The sequence below is a fragment of the Euphorbia lathyris genome, chromosome 1 (genome assembly GCF_963576675.1).
Source record: "Euphorbia lathyris chromosome 1, ddEupLath1.1, whole genome shotgun sequence".
Classification (NCBI taxonomy): Eukaryota; Viridiplantae; Streptophyta; class Magnoliopsida; order Malpighiales; family Euphorbiaceae; genus Euphorbia; species Euphorbia lathyris.
The window spans coordinates 57,622,864-57,644,239 of NC_088910.1; the positions used below are offsets into that span (position 1 = coordinate 57,622,864).

Here is a 21,376-nt window from a genome sequence, read left to right on the forward strand (position 1 = left end):
CTTGTATATTATTCTCAAGCTTCAAAAACCTAAGGGAGTTTATAAGGGCCCACCAACTGCACACCTGGCAATGATAACCTGCTGACTCCAAATCCAAATCATTAGAAGAGATGTAGCATTCAAATGAAGACTACATTTCTCCCTCCAAAAACTCCACCAAACATTTCTATGAACTCTATAAATTCATCATTTTCTATATCTTCTCTTCTTCATCACAGCACAAATGGGTATGGGTTCCATGCTGCTGCTTTGCTTCTTCTTCGGTTATCTCTGCCTTTCTTTAACCATTATCAATGCCCAAACACCATCAGCATCACCTGTCACTTTGCCTACCACACCTCCACCTACAACCACCACTCCAGCTTCACCTCTACAATCTCCGGTTACAGCCACTCCTATTCCACCACCATCTCCTAAAATATCACCAGTTATTAGCCCAGTTGTTCCACCTCCTCAAATACCATCACCACTAACTCCTCCAATTGCAGCTCCATCACAACCACCTATTCTTCCCCCACCGCCTGCTTTACCGCCACCAGCAGTGTCCCCTGCTCCTGCTCAAGCGTCTCCAGCACCAGCTCCTGTGAAGGAGACACCAACACCAGCTCCAGCTAAGGAAGCACCAGTACCAGCACCTGCAATTGCACCATCAGCACCAGCACCAGTTACTCCGGCTCCCGCCCCGGTACCAGCTCTTCCACCACCAGCCCCAACGCCCGAATTAGTGCCTTCTCCTGAACCAGCTCCACCACCCAAGCACAAGAAGAAAAGAAAGCACAAACACAAGAAGAAGCATCATCACCACGCACCAGCTCCGGCACCGGCACCACTCCCCCCAAGCCCACCTTCCCCACCATCTCCACCTACTACAGATACAGAATCTGATGATACAGCCCCTGCACCATCGCCAAATGCGGTATGTATTGCTGATTGAATAGCTTTCTCAATTAATCATTAGATTCCAATAACAATACTAATCATTACCAAATTTTTTGTGAATATTTTCTTTTTCTGCATTTATAGAATGGAGGAAATGCATTGAATCAGCTTGGGAGATCTGGAATGTGGGCGAGGACTTTGATAGCTATGGCTTTTCTGCTGCTTATTAGAGGACACAGTTTCTAGCTAATCTCATTCCATCAAAGAGATTATTTTATATGTAAAAAATAAGATCAATTTTTCATATTAATAGGAAATATTATACAAGAGGCATGGATTGTAACAGTTTTTTTTTTTTTTATAATTATTTTTGCAGAATGAATTCTTAAGCAAATGGTAGATAATAAAGATGAAATTTAAATTATGAACACACCTGAAGTACCTATCGGAAATGCGAAAATACTATAAATACTAATTTCAATGTCACTTATGGAACTTGATCTGTATCCATCTCTTCAGTCATTTCCTCCCGCAAATCATACTCAATTACAAGACCAAGATTATCAACTAATTTGTGGTAGCGTTCACATCCTGCACACTGATAAGAAGTACCACTTGGTGGTCAAATCAACATGCTTATTGTTATATTGAATTAAGATAATAAAAATCAACCTTAAAATGCAGATCAATTACTGATTCTCAGGTTGTTAATCGGCAAAATGAAAATGTGAATGTTCCATAAGTTCCAGCAAGCAGCATGTGAAATACAGCCAAATACTTCATTAATATACCCAAACATTTAGAATCTCTTTTCTCTAATATGAGAAGACAGTTTAAACACTGATGGGACCAAATGAATTTGAAAAACTCATAAAGCAAATAAGACAGTTAAATTGCACAATTTGTTCAGAAAATAGTTTAGGCAGCAAAGAGCTCGTAGTGCCACAATAACTAATACAGATAATAATTAAATTTCAAATGCAATTTTTTTTGCAAGCTTTCATTGTTCTCTCCAGCACATAAAAAGAAATTAGCAATTAAAAGTTGTGTAAGCATCACCATTCACCAAGGAAGAATAAGATGAAATTCCTGAGTAAAAACAGGAATCATGAGGCAGCCATGTCCCCGTTAAGAGAGCAGGATGCAAAAAGATAACAAAGTTCAGGAGTAAGGAATATAAGTTTGTTGCCGGGTATTCTGGCAGTCATTTACAAATAGCAAAACTACAATGACTTCTCAATTCTCATCAAGGTCAAAGATATGTGTGCTATTTTGGCACATTTCATGAGTATTCCATCTCATTAAACTGAAAGCTTTAGTTTCCTACAAATGTTGATCCCAGTTACTATTATGTCCTATGTCAGTTTCTTTGCAAATTAAAAAAAAAAAAAAGTGAGCTTTATATAGAAAGTAATCCCATATCAAACTGAAAATGTGGGATTCCTTTCCAGTGATTTGTATTGGTTTGGACATTTTGTTTAATCTGAATAAATCCTTTAAACCTTTGCCAGTATGGAACTAAGCTTTCTAGCATTGTATATCTAAGAACTTTCCCCAAAAAGATGGATTTTAAGTTTTTAACATTTTCATCTGTGATCAAAAACTAAATTTGTATGTCTCATTTATGTTAACTACATATTGCAAGATTGCAGATCAAACTATATTAGAAGGATCCTTTATCGATTTTATATCATCAATGAAGAATTCTCAGCTTTCCATCAATAAAAATCAATAAATAATTACCTGAACATAAACTGTCCCCTGTTCATAGGCTAATCGATTTATGAGCCTTTGCGTCCTTCCCCCACACTCACCACAAGTAAATTGCACAAGCAAGCTCCTTCTAGGCAGTTTTGTGTCAATACTTGCACCCTGCAAAGAATATTGGAAGTCAAGATGAAAGTACAAAATGCAAAAGACAAAAGAAAAGGAAACTCATCAACCAACAAGAAAGTAAATGTTGCTTCACAGTGCCAGATAAAATTTAACAAGACATAGCTGGTTTCCTTACATGTAACTATGCACCAAAAATTATGTTCTTGAGAAAGAGATGCTGTAGAAATTATGAGCCATAAAAAGTTTGATATTCACAAAGTTCTGCCAAAATTGAATATATTTTCTTCATTTTCCCCATCTTTTACCGGGATCAATTTCCAAGAAATAAATCAACATGCAGAATTCCCTAAATGCAGAACCAATATGAACATATGAAGATTTATAATAATAATAATAAATAATGGCCTGTTTCCTGAAAGTGCATCAAAGTATAGTAACAGCTCTAGCCACTAAGCTAAGAGAACACTTCTCAACGGACAATATGGGCAAAAAATACGGGACTATCAAGAGAAGTAGATTTCACATTATCTGCAATGTGAACTCTATGACAACACAAAAGTAGACTTCATAGAATATATAACGGAAACTCTGTCGGACTATATAATGCAAATAGTTGCACTATCTAGAGGTTTCATTCATTTAAAATGATCAAACAAAACCACAATGCAGCCAGTTGATTCCCATCTGCACTTAACATTGCCTTGTCTTCAAGAGAACTATGACAAAAATATCCCAGTTATCAGCATCAAAATACAGGATTCTGGACAGAGGTTTGTTCTTGACGTTGTGAGATGTTTAGACAACATTGTTGATGAATAGCTTATCTTATTGACAAAATAATCTTTTGGACGTTCCTTCAGCTTCTGGAGAGAAGCATCACCTATATCCTTCTCAAATTTCCAGCAAAATACCCCTCAAGCAGTTAACTGGAGACTTAAATTATCACATAAAAAAAAAGGGGCGGCCCGGTCGCACTACGCGTCCCCGCTGAGCGAGGGTCCGGGGAGGGGTCCCACCACAAGGGTGTACTGGGGCAAGCCTTCCCCTGCCAATTTATTTGGCAAGAGGCCGCTCCTAAGACTCGAACCCGTGACCTCTTGGTCACACGACAACAACGTTTACCGTTGTGCCAATGCTCGCCCTTGATAGGAATATGTAATAGACTTGATAACAAACTCATCCTAATTAGTTATTGTATAGAATTAGGAAGTCTTGGACTAGAGTCACGTTGTATTTAGACTAGGATTCCTACAGTATAGCAGACTGCCCTAATATGTATATATATGTGTGTTTACACCACGAATAACATTCAGAAAGATTTTCCCCCAATTCTATATGGTATCAGAGCCAAAAACATCTAAACCCTAAAAACTGAAATTCATCCGATCAGAATTTTTTGTCGATTCTGATTTTTTTCTCTCTCCTTCCCCTTTAGTCGAACTTCTGCTTCTCCTTCCAGTAAAGAAATTGTCGACCTAAAATCCCTTATTCTCCTCTCGTCAATCATGTCGTCTGGTTCGTCGGCCTCACCTGGTTCTCAGTCGACCAACTCTATTTCTTCTTCGAATTCCGGTTTAGTCACCTCGCCCTCCATTAACTCTTCTCATGTTGGTACAGTCACCCATAGCTTGAACACTAAACTCGATTCAACCAATTTCTTTGTTTGGAAAGCTCAAATTGATTTAGTTCTGCGAGCAAATAAAATTAAACATCATGTTATTGATGGTCCTCCTGCTGAAACGAGTGAAGGTTTTGATGCCTGGGAATCCATGGACCTTAAAATTCTTTCCTGGATATACTCTTCTGTATCTGAAACTATGCTCCCTCAATTGGTAGGTTCGGCAACATCCAAGGAGGCCTGGACCAAGATTCACGATATTTTTGCGCAGAGTTCTCAACCCATGGTTCGTCATATTCGTCAACAGATTCAGACCCTTCGTCGAAACTCAGACCCAATCACTGCTTACTTACAGCGTGCCAAAGCAATGTTTGACCAGTTATCAGTTCTACAACAACCTATGCCAGAGAGTGAGTTCGTTGATTGTATTATGAATGGCTTAGGCCCGATGTATCGTCCTTTTTCTCGAGCTATTGATGCTCAACAGATTCCTATCAGCTATAATACTCTTTTCGGGCTGTTATTGAATGAAGAAGTTAATCTTAGCCGAGAATCGGTTTCCATGGATGTTATTGCACCAACTGCTCATTATGTAGCTCGTGGAGGAAATTCCTCTCGCAGTAGAGGACGTGGCAGGCAACACCGAGGAGGTCGTAATTCGTTCAATGCCCCTCGTAGTCAGTATAATCCGAATTCGGATTGGACTCGTCAGACTCAATCAGCTCCTGCTGATATCTCCACAGTTTTATGCTATAATTGCAAAGGGCGTGGCCACTATGCCAACAAGTGTAGCTCACCCTCTTTCCCACGAGAGCAAAGGAATTCAAGGCCACAGTCACATCTAGCAGCATCTTCAGGCGGGCAACAATGGGTCATGGACACAGGCGCAACTCATCACCTTACCTCTGATTTGGAAAACCTCCAAACCCATTCTGAATATCAGGGTCCTGGACAAGTCACAATTGGTAATGGTTCTCAAATCCCTATTAAATCTGTTGGTTCATTTGCGTGTCAGCTCAATGGTAAAAATATTGATTTTAGAGATGTTCTTTTTGTTCCTTCTGCATCTCAAAATCTTATTTCTGTACGTTCACTTACTGAATCTAATCATATTTCTGTTGAATTCTTTGCTGATTATTTTGTTATTAAGGACTTGGCAACGAAGGAAACACTCCTTACGGGCCGGAGTAAAGATGGGCTTTATTATCTTCCAGTGACCTCTCCCTATCCAGTTCAGATCAATTTTGCAGCTCTTTCCACTTGGCATGCTCGTTTGGGTCATGCGGCCACTCCAGTAGTTAGGAAATTGGTGTCAGATAATGTTATTGTTTCTTCCAATAATAAAATTCAAAACCTTTGTGATGCTTGTTGTTTAAGCAAAATTCATAAACTTCCTTTCGTTAAATCTTCATTTGTTGCTACTCAACCATTGGAATTGATTTGTTCGGATGTTTGGGGACCTGCGAAAATTGCTTCTATTGATGGTTATTCATATTATGTGATATTCTTTGATCATTATACTAAGTATTCTTGGATTTACTTCCTTAAACGTAAGTCCGAAGTGTATGATGTATTTGTTCAATTTTGCACTATTGTTGAGAAATTTTTTGGTTTGTCAATTAAAACTTTTCAGTCTGATTGGGGTGGAGAATTTCGTGCTTTGACAAAATACCTATCTAGTAATGGTATTGTTCAACGATCATCTTGTCCCTATACTCCGGAACAAAATGGTTGTGCTGAGCGGAAGCATCGTCACATAGTTGAAACTGGGTTAGCCTTATTAAATCATGCGAAATTGCCAGCTGTTTTTTGGTCTTATGCTTTTGACACAGCTGTATATCTTATCAATCGGTTGCCGTCTTCGGTTCTTAATTATGCTATTCCTAATCAGTTACTTTTTGATAAAATGCCTGATTATGCACAATTACGTATCTTTGGTTGTCTGTGTTACCCTTGGTTGCGTCCATACTCTCCTCATAAATTGTCTCCCCGCTCCGCTAAGTGTATTTTTCTGGGTTATAGTAAACTGCAAAAGGGGTACAAGTGTTATGATCCTGTTTCACAAAAACATTATATCTCACGCCATGTACTTTTTGATGAACAAGAGTTTCCTTTCGAGGTATTGGTGCTTAAAAATTCGCCTGTGACCCATGCTTCATCTCATGCCCTGCTTCCGACTCCTGTGGTGACATTTCCTTTGCTCTCTCCCGGTGGTTCCTCTCAACATAGAGCTAAATCTGCTTTGCTGCCCGATTCTGGTCAGACCTCAGCAGACGCTTCTACTGCTTCGTCAATGCATGAGCTGCATGGCTCCCCTCGGACTCCGAATGCTCCTATTCCTATGATGGCAGCTTCGCCATCACCGTCGGTTGCGGAACAGATACCATCACTAAATCTGGGCGTGCGTTCAGACACGACATCAACCCCTACTTCGCCTGTCTCGGAAACTGTGGCAATGCACACTCCAGCAACCACTTCTAATTCATCACTGCCTATGTCTCCGCTGTTAAATGCTCTCCGTGATCCTGACAAACGCATGGTTACTCGGTCCCAGGTGGGGACGTTTAAACCTAAACTTTTGACTGCATCTACGAATATGGAGCCAACTACATATCTTCAAGCTTCCAAGAGTCCTCAGTGGCGTCAAGCCATGGTTGATGAATATAATGCACTCATTCGAAATGGGACATGGACCCTTGTTTCCTTACCTCCTGGAGCTAATCTTATTGATAGTCGCTGGTTATTCAAAGTAAAAACGAAGGCGGATGGCACTGTTGAAAGGTATAAGGCTCGTTTGGTTGCTCGTGGGTATAATCAACGACCGGGAATTGATTACATCGAGACTTTTAGCCCTGTCGTCAAGCCAACTACTATTCGGCTCATTCTGTCTCTTGCAGTTTCCTTGGGATGGTCGATACTTCAGCTTGATGTTTCTAATGCCTTTTTGCATGGTGATCTCCATGAGGATGTTTATATGGCACAACCTTCGGGATTTATTGATCCTACTCAACCGCACAGTGTGTGCAAGCTTCAAAGATCACTCTATGGACTCAAACAGTCTCCTCGTATGTGGCATGAGAAACTCACATCCAAGCTTGTTTCTTTTGGGTTTTGTGGATCCAAAACGGATAGCTCTCTCTACTTCAACATTCGCGGTAATGTTCGTGTTTATTGTCTCATTTATGTTGATGATTTGCTATTGACAGGGAACTCGTCAACACTCATTCAGAAACTAGTCCAATTTCTTGAAAACACGTTTGCTATTCGTAATTTGGGATCAGTACACTACTTTCTGGGCATAGAAGTTTCGGTTGTATATGATGGTTTACTACTTCATCAATCGAAGTATTGTAAATCTATTCTTGAGAGAGCTCGGATGGCTGACTCTAAACCCGTGTCTAGTCCCACTAATCCATCAGAGAAGTTACAGTTAGGCGATGGTCCTGCATTTGATGATCCGACTCTGTACCGGAGCATTGTTGGTGGTTTGCAATATTTGACATTCACACGTCCTGATCTTTCCTTTGCGGTCAATAAAGTATCTCAATTTATGCACGCACCTACTGAGGTTCATTGGGGTGCGGTTAAACGCATTCTGCGTTATCTTAATGGCACGATGGATTATGGCTTGAGTTTGAAGAAAGGTCCTATTGGTCGATTATATTGTTTTTCTGATGCGGATTGGGGCGGTGACAAAGATGATCGGAAATCCACAAGTGGGTATGCAGCATTTCTAGGGCCAAATCTCCTGTCTTGGACCTCGAAGAAACAAAGAACGGTATCTCGCTCCTCTACGGAGGCTGAGTATCGATCTATTGCAACAGCAACATCAGAATTGAGTTGGCTACAGATGCTAATGAAGGAAATTGGATTTGCGGTTCAACAACCTCCTATCTTATGGTGTGACAACCTTAGTGCAATGTTTTTACTAAGCCGCTGGCACGGGGCAGATTTCAATTTCTCAGAGACAAGCTTACAGTTCGTGCACGAACTGTACAGCTTGAGGGGGGTGATAGGAATATGTAATAGACTTGATAACAAACTCATCCTAATTAGTTATTGTATAGAATTAGGAAGTCTTGGACTAGAGTCACGTTGTATTTAGACTAGGATTCCTACAGTATAGCCGACTGCCCTAATATGTATATATATGTGTGTTTACACCATGAATAACATTCAGAAAGATTTTCCCCCAATTCTATAGCCCTCTACTTAAATTATCACATAATCTCATGAATTCTCCTTTTTACATAAACATTTTTGTCCATCAATATGATTATAATAACAGAAAAAGAGAGAAAAGATCAATAAAAAAAAGAAGTAATTTGTCCATTAAATGTGTACTGCAAAACCGAAGAAGCCCACAACAAAAGGGTTTTGACTACACACTGGAATACTGAGAACTGAGAAGCAAGCAAATGGCTAATGCACTTTGCTCATGTATAATTATATACAAGAGCAAGCAGCTTATACAAATAATAGACCTCAATTTTAGGCATTTAGTTTGCAGAGAATATCAATCACCAAAAACAAACAAGAACATCGGAAGCTTAACAAATCGAGCTGAATGAAAACGACTGAAGTCGCATACCACATTCGAATCGTTGACCTCTGCTTCTGGATAGGTCTCAGAATTCCTATCCGCCAATCCAGCAACTGCCGCTATCCGGTGCCCACATCTTGATGATGCTAATTTAGTTTGAGAGATTACCAGCCTACAAAAATCAAAGAAAAAAGATTCAATTAAGGATGATCATCAAAAGTAACTAATCATTTGAAATTTCAAAGTGAAAGTCCTTCGATGAAAAAAGAAGATGTTTTTAGGGTTTTGATGGAGTGACCTGGGGTTTGAGGAAAAAGAGTGTCTCTTGGAAGAAGAAATGGGTTTGAAGAAACTGGTAGACAAATGAGAATCGATGCGTCTACACTGTTTGAGTGTAGAACTGGACAGAGATTCAGTGGCGGGAAAGAAAGTGCATTGAATGGCAGCAGCCATGGCTGTTAAACATTTTTGTGTTCTAAATGAACGGGTTATATAATATCCCTCATTTCAATTTGTGGTATGATTATTAATAATTGTATTATTATGTGAAAATTCTCTTAATTAGGGTCGTGATTAAACTTAAGTATGAATAGGATAGAGGAGAGAGTCCTAAGTTATAGGATAGAAAAGGATTAAGATAATTATAAAACAAGTATCACTAAATATTATTTTAATTTTAGAATACCTATGATAATTATAAAATAATTATCACTAACACCCTATCAAGCCAAACCCGAGGTTGAACTCCTATGCTCCTACTCACATTGTTACTCATGGAGAAATTAGCCAACTGATTATCCACATTCATATCAGAATTGTTTTTTTTCCCTTATGCACTGTAACATAGAAAATGCTTTGTTAACGGATGTTAGAGGTTCAATTAACAAGATCTGCTCACGAACATGATTGTATTTTGAATTCATTCATCTCACTTTATTTTGATTTTATTGAAAAAATCAGTAAGAGACAGATCTCATTGAGTTAAACTGTTTATTTCCCTCCATAATTGAAAGATAAAAGGTCCATTACTTTCCCTATACCTCTGTTCATTTCTTTTCACAACATTCTAGATGAAGATACAAATAGAAAAACATATGCTAGTTCGTTAGTTAATGAATTTATAATCCATGAAAAAACAAAATCATTCTCCTGCCATTTCAAATATTCATTTCAAATATTCTAGATGAAGAAAATTTGTTTTGCTTTTGGCACTAATTGCTAGCAACATTGACCTCTTCCATGGAATAAAATTGGTTCCATTCAAGACTGTATAAACAAGTATGGGACTAGGGTTATCAAGATTGTTAATTACTGCAGTTTGGATATCAGTAGAAGTCATGCTTCCTTCAATTGAAATTGTTATTTTGTGGCTGTTGAGGTTGCAATCCTTGCGACTTGAGTTTGGATTCTTCTTCTTATTGAGTTAAACTGTTTGTTTTTCTCCGAAGGTCAGGACAATCACAGACTTCTATTAAAGGGGAATTTAGAAGTTAGTTGCTAAATTTTAACCGAGTGGAGAATTAAATTCAAATTTAACAAGCAGGGATTCAACTTCTTATCACTAGCACCAATCCTCATAGACTAAAGATGAAGATAATGAGATTTCATATATGTGTTCAAGTTTTATTGATAAGGAATGAAGTATGATTTTTTATCATACCATCTGATTTCATATATGTGTTCAAGTTTTATTTCCGGCAACGTTGCTGAGTGAGAGGAATGAGGAACTTGTTAGCATGATTTACAGAAATTAATCACAGTAGTTTTCATATAGTCACATATTCCATTTCAATATTTTCTCTTGTTTCTGTAACTCATTTTTTCAAAGAAAAAAGCAACTGTATGTATGTCGAATTAATGACTTTGTATATTTGTAATATATTAAAAAAGAAAGAAATATACTATAAAAAACGAAAAAAAAAGAAGAAGAAAGAATGATAATCGGAAGGCATCAAAATTTAGTGCTCTTGGCTATTCCTTAAGGAAGATCAGCAAACTTCTATCTACTAGCTAATGGAATAGTAAAGAGCTAACAACAATAACAAACAAACAGTAGATAAGAACAACGGAACCAAAAAGGCTCTTTCTTAGAAAGTTGATTTTGTTGAAGAAAAGTCTGTATACAAGTATGAACCATAACTTTCCCAGTAGAAATGGAAGAATAATGTTACAACAAGTTGTGGTAGTACATTAAAATTGATAAGGGAAAATTCTGGTTTAAAAATTCTGTACTGCCAATGGGGCATCACATCATATCAGATCAATCTTCCTCATCCACTTCATGAAAAGGAAGTGGTACTGTTTTAACAGCTCTAAACTTGCCAGCATTATTTAGATGCTCATTCTCCAACCTGAATCAAATTCCCTATTGATCAGTCTCCATTATCATATCATATCCAAATTTAAATAACAACTTGACATTCTTTTACCTGTAAAAATTCCACTGTCCTCTTCTAATTACTTCAAGTGATGCTAAAAATAGCCCTGTTACTCTCGAATCCACGTTCCCAAATTCTGAATGAATAACTGTTTGTAACCAAGCAAGCCTCAGGATAAGGTTCAATCCCTGCATCATAAAATGTTCTTGTTTGGAATATGTTCAAATGATCATCAAAATCAAGTTGAATGAATAAGTTTACATAAAATATTATTACCATTGAGAAGTAGTAAATGAATTTTCGACGAAGAACTAAATCGTTCCTTAGCCAAGGATTTTTGGAGTTCATTTGAAGTAAACCCCAATCCTTAACAAAGTCCCAATACAATTGATAAACAGTAGCAGCACTTGACATAACCACAACAGCACATAACCATCCAACACTTTGACTCTTCTCTTTCTCATAGGCTACTTTTGCTCCTGCTGCTAACATTGCTGATACATACTTTCCTAGATTTACAAGGTGGCTTTTCTCGCCCTCATCGAACCATCGCCTCGCACACTGCATAGCTCTCCAGTAGTATGGCAGGAAGGACACCGCGTATGCGAGGTCCCGATAATGCCCTGCCCTCATGCAGTAGTTGTAGTCTTGTGTTTTGAAGCTCCCGGTTATGTAATAACATGCTACATACTCAAGGTTTCTTAGCATTGGCACCTATTTAATTATAATAGCTTCCATCAGTATGTTTATCAATATTTTCAACCATATACTCATTTTATAATTCAAAATTGAAGCTACCTGACTGCACAATTGATCAGCCATGAAAAAATCAACCATCACAACCTGCATAGACAATATATATGCTGTTTAGTTAAGCATATAAAACTAGGTAATTCATTATGAAAATGAGATTTACCTTATAAAGAGGTGACAGTATAATGTTTCGGATTATTCGAAGAAAATGGTAGCGAGTAGGGCGGTAACATATGTTGAAAGGGCACATCAACAACAACAGGAACATCTGTGCATAGTAAGGAGTGAAAAACTTTAGTCCATGATGCAACCAATGATTGAATTATACTTAAAATTTCATGTTTCTCTTCAAGTTTTACCAGTAATAGGAGACCGGGGATGGCTTGAACTTGCGAGTAGGGATGGCCTTTTGTAAGAAGAGTTAAGTGAATGAACATGACTCCTACTACAGCAGTCATCGATGAGGTACATATCAAGAATACATCTCTGTACTTAAGCTCCTTGGTAGGAGAAAGTTCAAAAATGAAGCTGTAATTAATCCTAGTCTTTCTCCATAAGAAAATGTTGCAGCCATAAAGAAACAAGTGGAGGAACATCAGGCTGAACATACTGCAAATCACCAAAATTCCTTTTGTTAGCTAAGCTTCTATCTTTCACAATGATTCATTTTAAACTTAAACATTTTAGATCAAATTAGAGCCGTGGACACTTGCCTAAGCACCGGATACACAGTCTCCATGTAAACTGCATTATCAGGCTGCCTTCTATACATCCCGGTAATATGAGCCATTATCGCATATCCAGCAAGGAGAGCAATGAAGCATCCACTAAACAATCCTGTTTAATTTTCATATAACTATGTTTTAGTATTCAATACAGATCCACGTCAAAAATATCTAAAATAGTACTAAGTCATGACATGAAAGGAAATTTTAATGTTGTATGATCTTATGAAGAAATGGTGTTAGTAATGGGGATGGATGGGGCCTATGCTTTATGATATATAATCCACCATGATAAAGTGAATCAGCCACTGCCCTTCATTTGATATGCTTAGTGGTCTAATGGGTCCATATCCATATATACTTTTGTTTCATTATAAAAATTGTATCGGTGTCACCATTTGAACCAGATCAAAATCAAATCTTTCCACCTTAATCATCATCGGTTAAAAGTTTCCCACTTCAAATAATTATATGTTATCTTTTACATGACAATTTCCAGTGGAAGAACTCACCAATGAAGAAGGTTACACTGTGTGATTCTTTACGCTGTTGAGGTTTAAGATATTTCATTCCCTTTCTTTTGTCTTCAGCAAAGTGTTTAATGAATAGTTCCTCAACTTCATCTGCTAAATTCATCACCTGCCATAAAAGAAAAAGGAAAAAAACTAAATTAAGGAAAAGTTACAGACAAGCATATCTAAGTTCAAATCTATGAAAGTTGCAAGCATGAATCATAAGATTAGTAGCCACTTGAAAATGTCGGCGGAAGATATAGCTAGTGGAAAACATGTAAGAATTACACCCTATCATCAATAATTTCAAGAAGATTTTTCCTCAATTTTTACCTTGTCTGAGCTGTTAAAGTATGAGCTTTCAACAACTTTTAGATAGATGGGCAGAACTTGTTTCCCAGTTACCTAAACACGGAAAGCGAAAACACAAGTAAGATTTCTTTTTCATTAGATTTGCAGACAAAAATGCAATACCCAAAGAGGCTTTTGGAAAAGTAATTAAAACAAAAAAGGTGGTCTATATTGCTCACTTTGTCAAACTTCTTCAAAATCTTCATAAAAGCTAGCATGTTTAAGTTCCTGAAAAGGCGATATTAATCATAGTTAAGTAAGCTTCTTAATCAAGAACTCAGGATTAAACAAAATTAGAATATGAATAAGAATATGGTACCTATATGTCTTAAGATAACCCAAGCCTTTATAGAGTTCAATGAGAGCTCCTTTGATCATCTTCTCAGCATGATGCAACTTTGTTTTGTTGATGTTTAGCTTGCTTCCCTTTGCTGACTGGTTCACTTTATCTTCCCGTAATAGATAAGAAATTGCAGAAAACGTACGAGATGGTGTTGTTAGAGGAATGTTTATTCTTAAGTTCTTCCCTTGGCAGTTGAAAGCTCGGCCGGATAATGTCCTTAACTTGCTTTCCTGGTCTGTTTTCATTCTCATTGATTTCCCCAATTCTTCTGATCTCTCCAAATCATCCTCTATGCTTATGTCTTGCCCTGCCTGCTCTTCTTCTGCTCTGTCCTTAACAGATTCCTCCTCTGCTCCCCAACAATAAGATAAACCATTTCATGTCATTTCAAACAATTTCATATCATTTTCATGTCATTTCAAGTAAAAAGATTATGTTTTGCTTCTCCAAGTTTAGTAATGTAGAGAATTTTATATTTGTGTACCACAAGAAATAGTGCATGATATAGAGGCATCTTCTTTGGAATCTTGGGGAGAAGTTCCTTTGGTGCAGCGTTGCTGATTGAATGCAGTTTTGAGGTCAATGAGAATGTCCATTTGTTTCTTCAAAGAATCACCTCTTTCCATGAACTCTTTCTCTTTGTTTTTGTAAAACTGATTCACTTTGTTGAGTTGCTGATCCAAACAAGCAAAGAATTCCTTAACAGCATCACTATCCTGAAATTGCTCCAGCAATTCTGTCTCATACATATCGCCTTTGCTAGCTGAAGAAGCAAGTTTCTTATGAACCTATTAACACATAAAAAATGAGATTAACTTGTATAAAATAAAAAACATCATTCACAAACATATAGAGATGATGAAGTAAGTACTTGAATGGCACCATGATCTCTATGAGGATGAGAAAATGGGGAAAACTTCTTCAGAGTAGAGAGAAAATGATGCTTTGAAGAGTTAAGTTTAGTGTTTGTGTTATTATTATTAAGGAAGTGAAATTTTTTGATATCTTTTTTGAGTTGCCAATAATCAACAAAGGCTTCTTTCCATTCAGGCACAAGTTGTCCTTCAAACTGCTTTGAAAACTTCACCATTTTCTTAGTTGTTAGAAGGAAAATGAGAGATGAAGAAAGAGTGAGTGAGAGTGTGTTTCAATGTTTACAATATTTATGGAGGTTTTAAGGGAAAAAGGAATATGATTTAATAACAACTACTCTAAGCACATTCTAAGATATACTTGTTATTGAACATATACTCCTCCACTAGCCACCACCAAGATTCGCCGGCATTACACCCAACCGCCACCTGATCTCACTCACTCCTCTTCCCTCCACATCTTTTTTTCTCTTGTAGATATTTGAGACACTTCGCTATATAAATATATATAATATGGATGGTGAAGTGGGTCCATGCATTATATGTTTCATAGTATGCATTTTCTCATTAATCACTTCATTAGAGAATATGATTGGTTTATATTGTCTTGCTCACAAATGTTGCTTCTAATTAGACCAGCCTGACTTCCACTAATTTTAGCAAATATGTATTATTACTTCCTATCATTAATTCTCCATTCATATACCAATTAAGAAAGCTTATAATATTCTTTCTCTTTTCTCTTTCCTCTCTCTTATTCTTGTATTGGAGAATATATAGATAATATAAATTATTTGATGTTTATATTATTATGGAGATATTGTTTTCTTTAATCCAAATCTAACTCATTCAATCTCACAATTTTAAAATGCTTTTATATGTCTTATATTGAATGTGGGATAAAGTTTATTCATATTTTCATCTCCATCCTTTAAGGTTGATTATGCTCATACCTTATATTGAGGCATCACCCAAAAATGGATCGTCACAAGTCAATCAACTTTTTTTTTTCCGATTCGTTCCTAGACTAACACCACGTGTAATTTGGATCCACCTTCAACCTGCAAAACAAGAGAGGTGTCAGTACTTGACGGGGTACTCTTCAATACCTAAATCAGTAATATTTTCAAGAATTGAAACATGCTTAAACATAATGAAACATAAAAGCGAGAGAAAATGCGATCCTACCCTAGGGCTAAAGAGCCATATCTATAGTAGAGCGTAAAGTTTATGCTCTCCCATTCTAGAAGGATCCTTATAACGTTAACCCTTATAAATCCCTAATTAGGGAGTAATATAATCAACAAATCATTATATAATGTGAAGTTTACAAAACTAACCCAATGATGAGGTCCATTTAAATTTTTAGACTCATTGCAACACATGCTACTAAGCTATACATTTACAATGCCTGTTTACCACAAAACACCTTTATTCTTACAATCCCTCACATTCTCTTTGCTATTTGTGATAAAGTAGCCCATTTGCGAGGCGATTACGAAACAAAACTAAGGGTGAATCATGGAAAAATTTGGAAAGAAGATGTATAAGTTTTATAACACGAAATAATGTAAGTTTCCTCCATCTCTTTGAGTTTTTTGCATTATTATATTTGAGATAGGTTTTAAGTTTTGATTTTGTTATGATCGAGCATGGATTTAATGTTTTATGTTTGGTTAGGGTTAGTACTTAGATGAGGGTAATCGAGAGTGATATGAGTTTACTAGAAATTGAGGGAAATATGGTAGTGGATAGGACGGAGTGGAGGGAGCGAATTTGTGTCGCTGACACGACTTGATTTCACGGGTTTTATATGATGGTTCATGTTAGCTGACCCCAAATCATTTCGGGACTAAGGCTTTGTTGTTGTTGTTGTTGTTGTTGTTGTTGTTGTTGTTGTTTGGTTAGGGTTAGTGTTAATGGTATAATAATGATTTTCAAACTCATTTGGGACGTATTTGTTTGATTTATTGATTTAAAAATTGACGGATTCGGGTTTAGAGTTCATTTGCAATACTTCACAGTTTATGAGTTTGCTTCGCAATTACCAAAATCGATAGTAGAGGGAACCTGTCAAATCCAATACAGAGAGGAGGTGTGAGATTAGAGGGGTGGGGTCTTCTTTCATTAGAAGAATTCTTTCTTATTTCTCTCTTCATGAGAGCGAAGTCACTCCCGTCGGAGTATAGTCTTTTACCAAGCCGTTTTTTTAAAGCACGTGTAAGAGTAGTTGCATTCTCACTTATAGCAAGATTTCCTCTAGTGGAGGGCTGTTCTATTTAATTGAAGCAAGGGTTAAGTAGAGCAGACAAGGGATATGTACTTTTTACGACTTGAAATGAATGAGAGGTATGCGAAGCAATCTATAACTTCGCAAATAGGTAAATGAGAAGCCTTTTGATGAATTGCGAAGCCATTTTTTTTAGCAAAAAGGGCTTTGCAAATAAGTAAATGCGAAGCCGTCTGATGAATTGCGAAGCCATTTTTGTAGCAAAGGGCTTCGCAAATAGATAAATGTGAAGCCTTCTCTATTGGAGGAGTTGAACTGAGGTTTGGGGGATTGGGAAATTAGGCTTATTAGTCGCTTGCAGTTTGGTGGTTTAGAAGAGATGACGAAGAGGATCACGAAGCTAAATAAAAAGGAAATAATCAGCACGTTCTTCAAAGGAATAAAGCCCATAGCTTGCCAAAAACATATTTGAAGTGTTCGTAAATACCGATTGGAGCAAGAATGATGACAATGAATCCATTAGTATTGCAGTGGTGTATTTTATACATCGTTGTTTAATCACCATCGAGAAAACTAGGTTGGTGAATACTGACTAGCTCATGCTTGTTGATTATCCAACTTTGTTTGATGGGTTCCCGTGGGGAGAGGTGGCTTGGGATGAGAGGCACATGACTATGACGAGAGCTATCTCTAAAAGATGGCAAGCTATTGAGTCTGGAGAAAAGAACGCTCTTGCTAAATATCAACTAGGAGGGTTAGCACACATAGTCGATGTATGAATTGTATATATATTGTTTATAAAGCAATTGTAAAAATATAGTTTACTTAATTGGTTGTATCTTTTGTAAGGTTTGCATATTTGAGCTCTGGAAGGCAACATAGACATACTACGTGAAGAAACAAAATTGTCTCCCCCTACGCGTGCTTAGATGGAAACAACTAAAGTCCTGTCATTTCCTCAAGTGTACAATATGATTAAGGTGAGAAAATATCGATTTTAAATTTTCATAATCAATTTTGAAATCATATTAATTATCTCTCGATTTGTGATTTGTAGGATGATGCTCCTCCATAACCTATACTTGTTGCGGAAGATGTTGAGACAAAGATTGTTTGGTATATGTTGCTCATTGATCATATCGATGGTCATACAATTGATATTGATAAGTTATTTTTAGGATTTGTCATTGACCGGGATGATGAGGCCAATGATCAAATGGTGGGAATGATGAGGCCAAGGAGCAAGATGGCAGGCATGGTGAGGTTAAGGAGTAAGATGATAGGGATGATGGCCCTGATGACCGTGATTATTCTCCTCGGGCATCATATGTTGAAATCCAATTTTGATTAAGTTTTGATTATGTAAAAAATAATATTAAAGGAATAAGATCCCTCTCTAGATTAAAATTTAGAATTAAATAATTGCTTTATGAACTAACAATTTATTACAAGGATGAAATATTGTTCAAAGCAATCAGGCTGTTTCTGTCCTATGAACAAATAGAAGAAAAAGGCCTTCACCAAACAAAGGCCCAGATAAAAGCAAACCCCAATGAACCAGAAGCCCAACGCGCTAGAAGAGACAACAATGTTGTCTTCCCCAAACTTACCATGTTCTGGTTCTGCGCAGAAATTGATGTCTCTGCAACCAACCTATCTCTCCCCATACACGAAAATGGAAACGCTCCAGCCTAACCTGAATCCAAGAGAAGGATTAAGGAAAAAACTTCTCAATGGTCCTCTGAGTGAAAATGACTAGTTTCCAGATATGGCAATTCACCAAACAGATCAGAATCCTAGAGAAGAAAAGAGGACAAAACTTCTTAATGAACATCTTCTGGATTCAAAAGGCTAGTTTAAAGAACTGCCTATATAATGCAAGCTCTAGCTCAAATTTACAAAGTGAAATAAGACGAACATAAGCAAAAAGAGATATACGAGAATAACAGAGCAATTCCAAAACACATCAAAACTCCATACTTGTGTAATTGTTTCAGAGAGATTAGTTCATACAATTATTCATCTGAAGAACTTGTAATCTGTCGATTGTATTCAATAGTGTTTGTTACTTCGGTTATAAGTAGAACAGTGAGAAATAGAGTAAGCAGTGAGTGAAGGAGGGTACTTCAATCAAGCTTAGACATTTCTGTAAAAGATCTGTTCTCTACCTATAAGAGATCAATAATGGATTAAAGCTCACGAGAAGGTATCTTGAGGACCGGAGATAGGCAAGAGGCTGAACCAGTATAAATCTGCTGAGTATTTCTTTCCTTACTATTTCCTTTTACTTCTACTAAACTATATGCTCTGAATTAATATTTCTTCTCATATTATCGATCATTTGCATAATATCACTCTAGAACCTCTGATAGGAGTCATCCTTTGAGAAGGAAATTCTCAAAAGCTAAAAGAGTTTGAGTAGACTGAATTGCCGATCAGTTCAGTAGATTGAAATTGCTTCAGACTCTTAAAGCAATCCCCTGTGCTATATTGACTTAGGACAAAAAAGTTTTTTAAAGTCTAAGAATTACTCAGTAGTTCTATTCGCCCTCCCCTCTTTAGAACTAATTTTCCTTATTAGGGACAAACTAGTGGTATTATAGCAAGTTCTCTATCTATTAAAATCTAACAATCTTGAGTCAAAGATCCCTCTAAATGGCTGTTAATAGCACTAGACACCTTCCTGAAAATGAGACCATTGAAATCCTCCAAGAAGGATTGTCTATTACTAGACCTCTTTTGTTTTTCAGATCTAACTATACCTTTTGGAAAAACAAAATGAAAAACTTTATTCAAGTACATAGCATGAATGCTTGGCTGGCAATAGTTAAATGCCCACACATTCCTATTGAAATAGTAGAAGGATAAACTGTTCTCAAATCAGAAGATAAATGGAACGCTGATGATTTAGGCTTTGAGGATGTTCATTTAACCCTTACATTTTAAGAGAAATGCACATTTAACCTTAACTATGAGATGCTACAACTTTAACCTAGTGTTTCTAAGTAAGATCAATTTTAACTATACGATGTGACACTTAAATAACAGTCAAACCGATTTTTTCAAATTTTTGACAATGTACGACTAAAATTGATATTGCTTAGGGTTAAATTTGTAACATTTCCTACGTATAAATGATCTAGAAATTAATATAAATAAGACTAAAAGATTATGGTGTCAATGTGTAAAACAACAAAGTTCAAGAACCTCAAGATACCTTAATCAAAAATTAAATAAATTAAATTTAGGTTTTATTAAAAAAAAAAACACTGGATTATGAAAGACACAATATAGAGTGAGTGCTCATGGAAAGTTTATAGGTTCGAAATGGTGCCCTTAAGGTACGATTCTAAGGGAAATTATAAACAAAATAGCGTATGATAATTATACACAATTTAATTAAAATAAAAAAAAATGATCACTAATTGCTTGAAAATCCATGAACTGATGTAATCATTTTTCTTCCGAGAAAACATCGATTGTTTGTAAGGATAAAGCACCAAAATAGGTTTAAGGTTTTTGGGGAAGTACCACTTTGGGCTCAACGTTTAAAATAACACAAATATAAGCTTAACGTTTACAACATAATATCAATTTAGGCTTAACGTTTACAATATAACATCAATTTAGATCTCACGTACAAAATAGTACTAATATAAACTTAATGTTTACAAAATAATACGAATTTAAGTTAAACGTCATAATTAAATTAACCATATTATATTATTTTCCTATTAACTTTATATGTTATCTTTTTATTTAGTTCTATTTATATTGTGGATATTCAATTACTTTTAGTTTGCATATATTACATGAGCCATGAAATTTAGGAGTCATGGAATCGTTGATGAAAAACAAATATAAGGTTTTAATGGGCAAGAATACTAATTAGCTGTATTATAATAAATAAGAAAATAGAATAAATAAAAAGATGACATATAAAGTTTATAGGAAAAAAATATAATATGGTTAATTTAATTGTGACGTGTAGCTTAAATTGGATATATTTTGTAAGCGTTAAGCTTATATTCATATTATTTTGTAAACGTTAAGCCTATATTGGTGCTATTTTGTATGTGAGGTGTAAATTGATGCTATATTGTAAACGTTAAGCATAAATTGATATTATGTTGTAAACGTTAAACCTATATTGATGTTACTTCCCTAAATACCTTAGGTCTATTTTGATACCTTATATCTTGTTTTTATCTATGATTATAGCCAGGGCCGGCCCTGAGCTATGAAACGAGGGGCGTCCGCCCAGGGCCCATAACGATAAGGGGCCCAAAAAATGTTTTTATAGTGTTTTTATAAAATATTTTTATAGTGTATATAT

General features: G+C 36.3%; 3 protein-coding genes across 3 annotated transcripts; 1 reads left to right on the forward strand and 2 right to left on the reverse strand.

Moving 5' to 3' along the window:
- Positions 1-208: 208 nt before the first annotated feature.
- On the forward strand, positions 209-1,261 carry LOC136234346 (lysine-rich arabinogalactan protein 19). Its single transcript, XM_066024110.1, has 2 exons — positions 209-916; positions 1,024-1,261. The coding sequence occupies exons 1-2, from the start codon at positions 224-226 to the stop codon at positions 1,123-1,125; spliced, it is 795 nt and encodes a 264-aa protein (XP_065880182.1). The 5' UTR covers positions 209-223; the 3' UTR covers positions 1,126-1,261.
- Positions 1,215-9,366, reverse strand: LOC136234362 (uncharacterized). The gene is made up of 4 exons (XM_066024111.1): positions 9,175-9,366; positions 8,925-9,048; positions 2,623-2,751; positions 1,215-1,477 (listed from the first exon to the last, which is right to left on the reverse strand). Exons 1-4 carry the CDS (start codon positions 9,327-9,329, stop codon positions 1,367-1,369), a joined length of 519 nt encoding a protein of 172 aa, XP_065880183.1. The 5' UTR covers positions 9,330-9,366; the 3' UTR covers positions 1,215-1,366.
- A 1,544-nt stretch (positions 9,367-10,910) lies between these two features.
- LOC136234378 (phosphate transporter PHO1 homolog 1) lies at positions 10,911-15,378 on the reverse strand. The gene is made up of 13 exons (XM_066024112.1): positions 14,810-15,378; positions 14,423-14,726; positions 13,915-14,287; positions 13,775-13,823; positions 13,578-13,649; positions 13,245-13,371; positions 12,721-12,844; positions 12,367-12,616; positions 12,171-12,275; positions 12,053-12,097; positions 11,531-11,968; positions 11,306-11,442; positions 10,911-11,227 (listed from the first exon to the last, which is right to left on the reverse strand). Exons 1-13 carry the CDS (start codon positions 15,026-15,028, stop codon positions 11,137-11,139), a joined length of 2,334 nt encoding a protein of 777 aa, XP_065880184.1. The 5' UTR covers positions 15,029-15,378; the 3' UTR covers positions 10,911-11,136.
- Positions 15,379-21,376: the final 5,998 nt, after the last annotated feature.

Bases quoted from the DNA above. Each gene is read 5' to 3' on its own strand.
- LOC136234346 (XM_066024110.1), top strand. From the start codon at position 224: ATGGGTATGGGTTCCATGCTGCTGCTTTGCTTCTTCTTCGGTTATCTC. The intron at 917-1,023 runs GTATGTATTGCT...CTGCATTTATAG, and splicing joins CTGCACCATCGCCAAATGCG to AATGGAGGAAATGCATTGAA.
- LOC136234362 (XM_066024111.1), bottom strand. From the start codon at position 9,329: ATGGCTGCTGCCATTCAATGCACTTTCTTTCCCGCCACTGAATCTCTG. The intron at 9,049-9,174 runs GTCACTCCATCA...TGATTTTTGTAG, and splicing joins TCTTTTTCCTCAAACCCCAG to GCTGGTAATCTCTCAAACTA. The intron at 1,478-2,622 runs GTAATTATTTAT...ACTTCTTATCAG, and splicing joins AGGGGACAGTTTATGTTCAG to TGTGCAGGATGTGAACGCTA.
- LOC136234378 (XM_066024112.1), bottom strand. From the start codon at position 15,028: ATGGTGAAGTTTTCAAAGCAGTTTGAAGGACAACTTGTGCCTGAATGG. The intron at 13,372-13,577 runs GTAAAAATTGAG...CTTTTATGGCAG, and splicing joins ACTTTAACAGCTCAGACAAG to GTGATGAATTTAGCAGATGA. The intron at 12,617-12,720 runs GCAAGTGTCCAC...GGTGATTTGCAG, and splicing joins ACTGTGTATCCGGTGCTTAG to TATGTTCAGCCTGATGTTCC.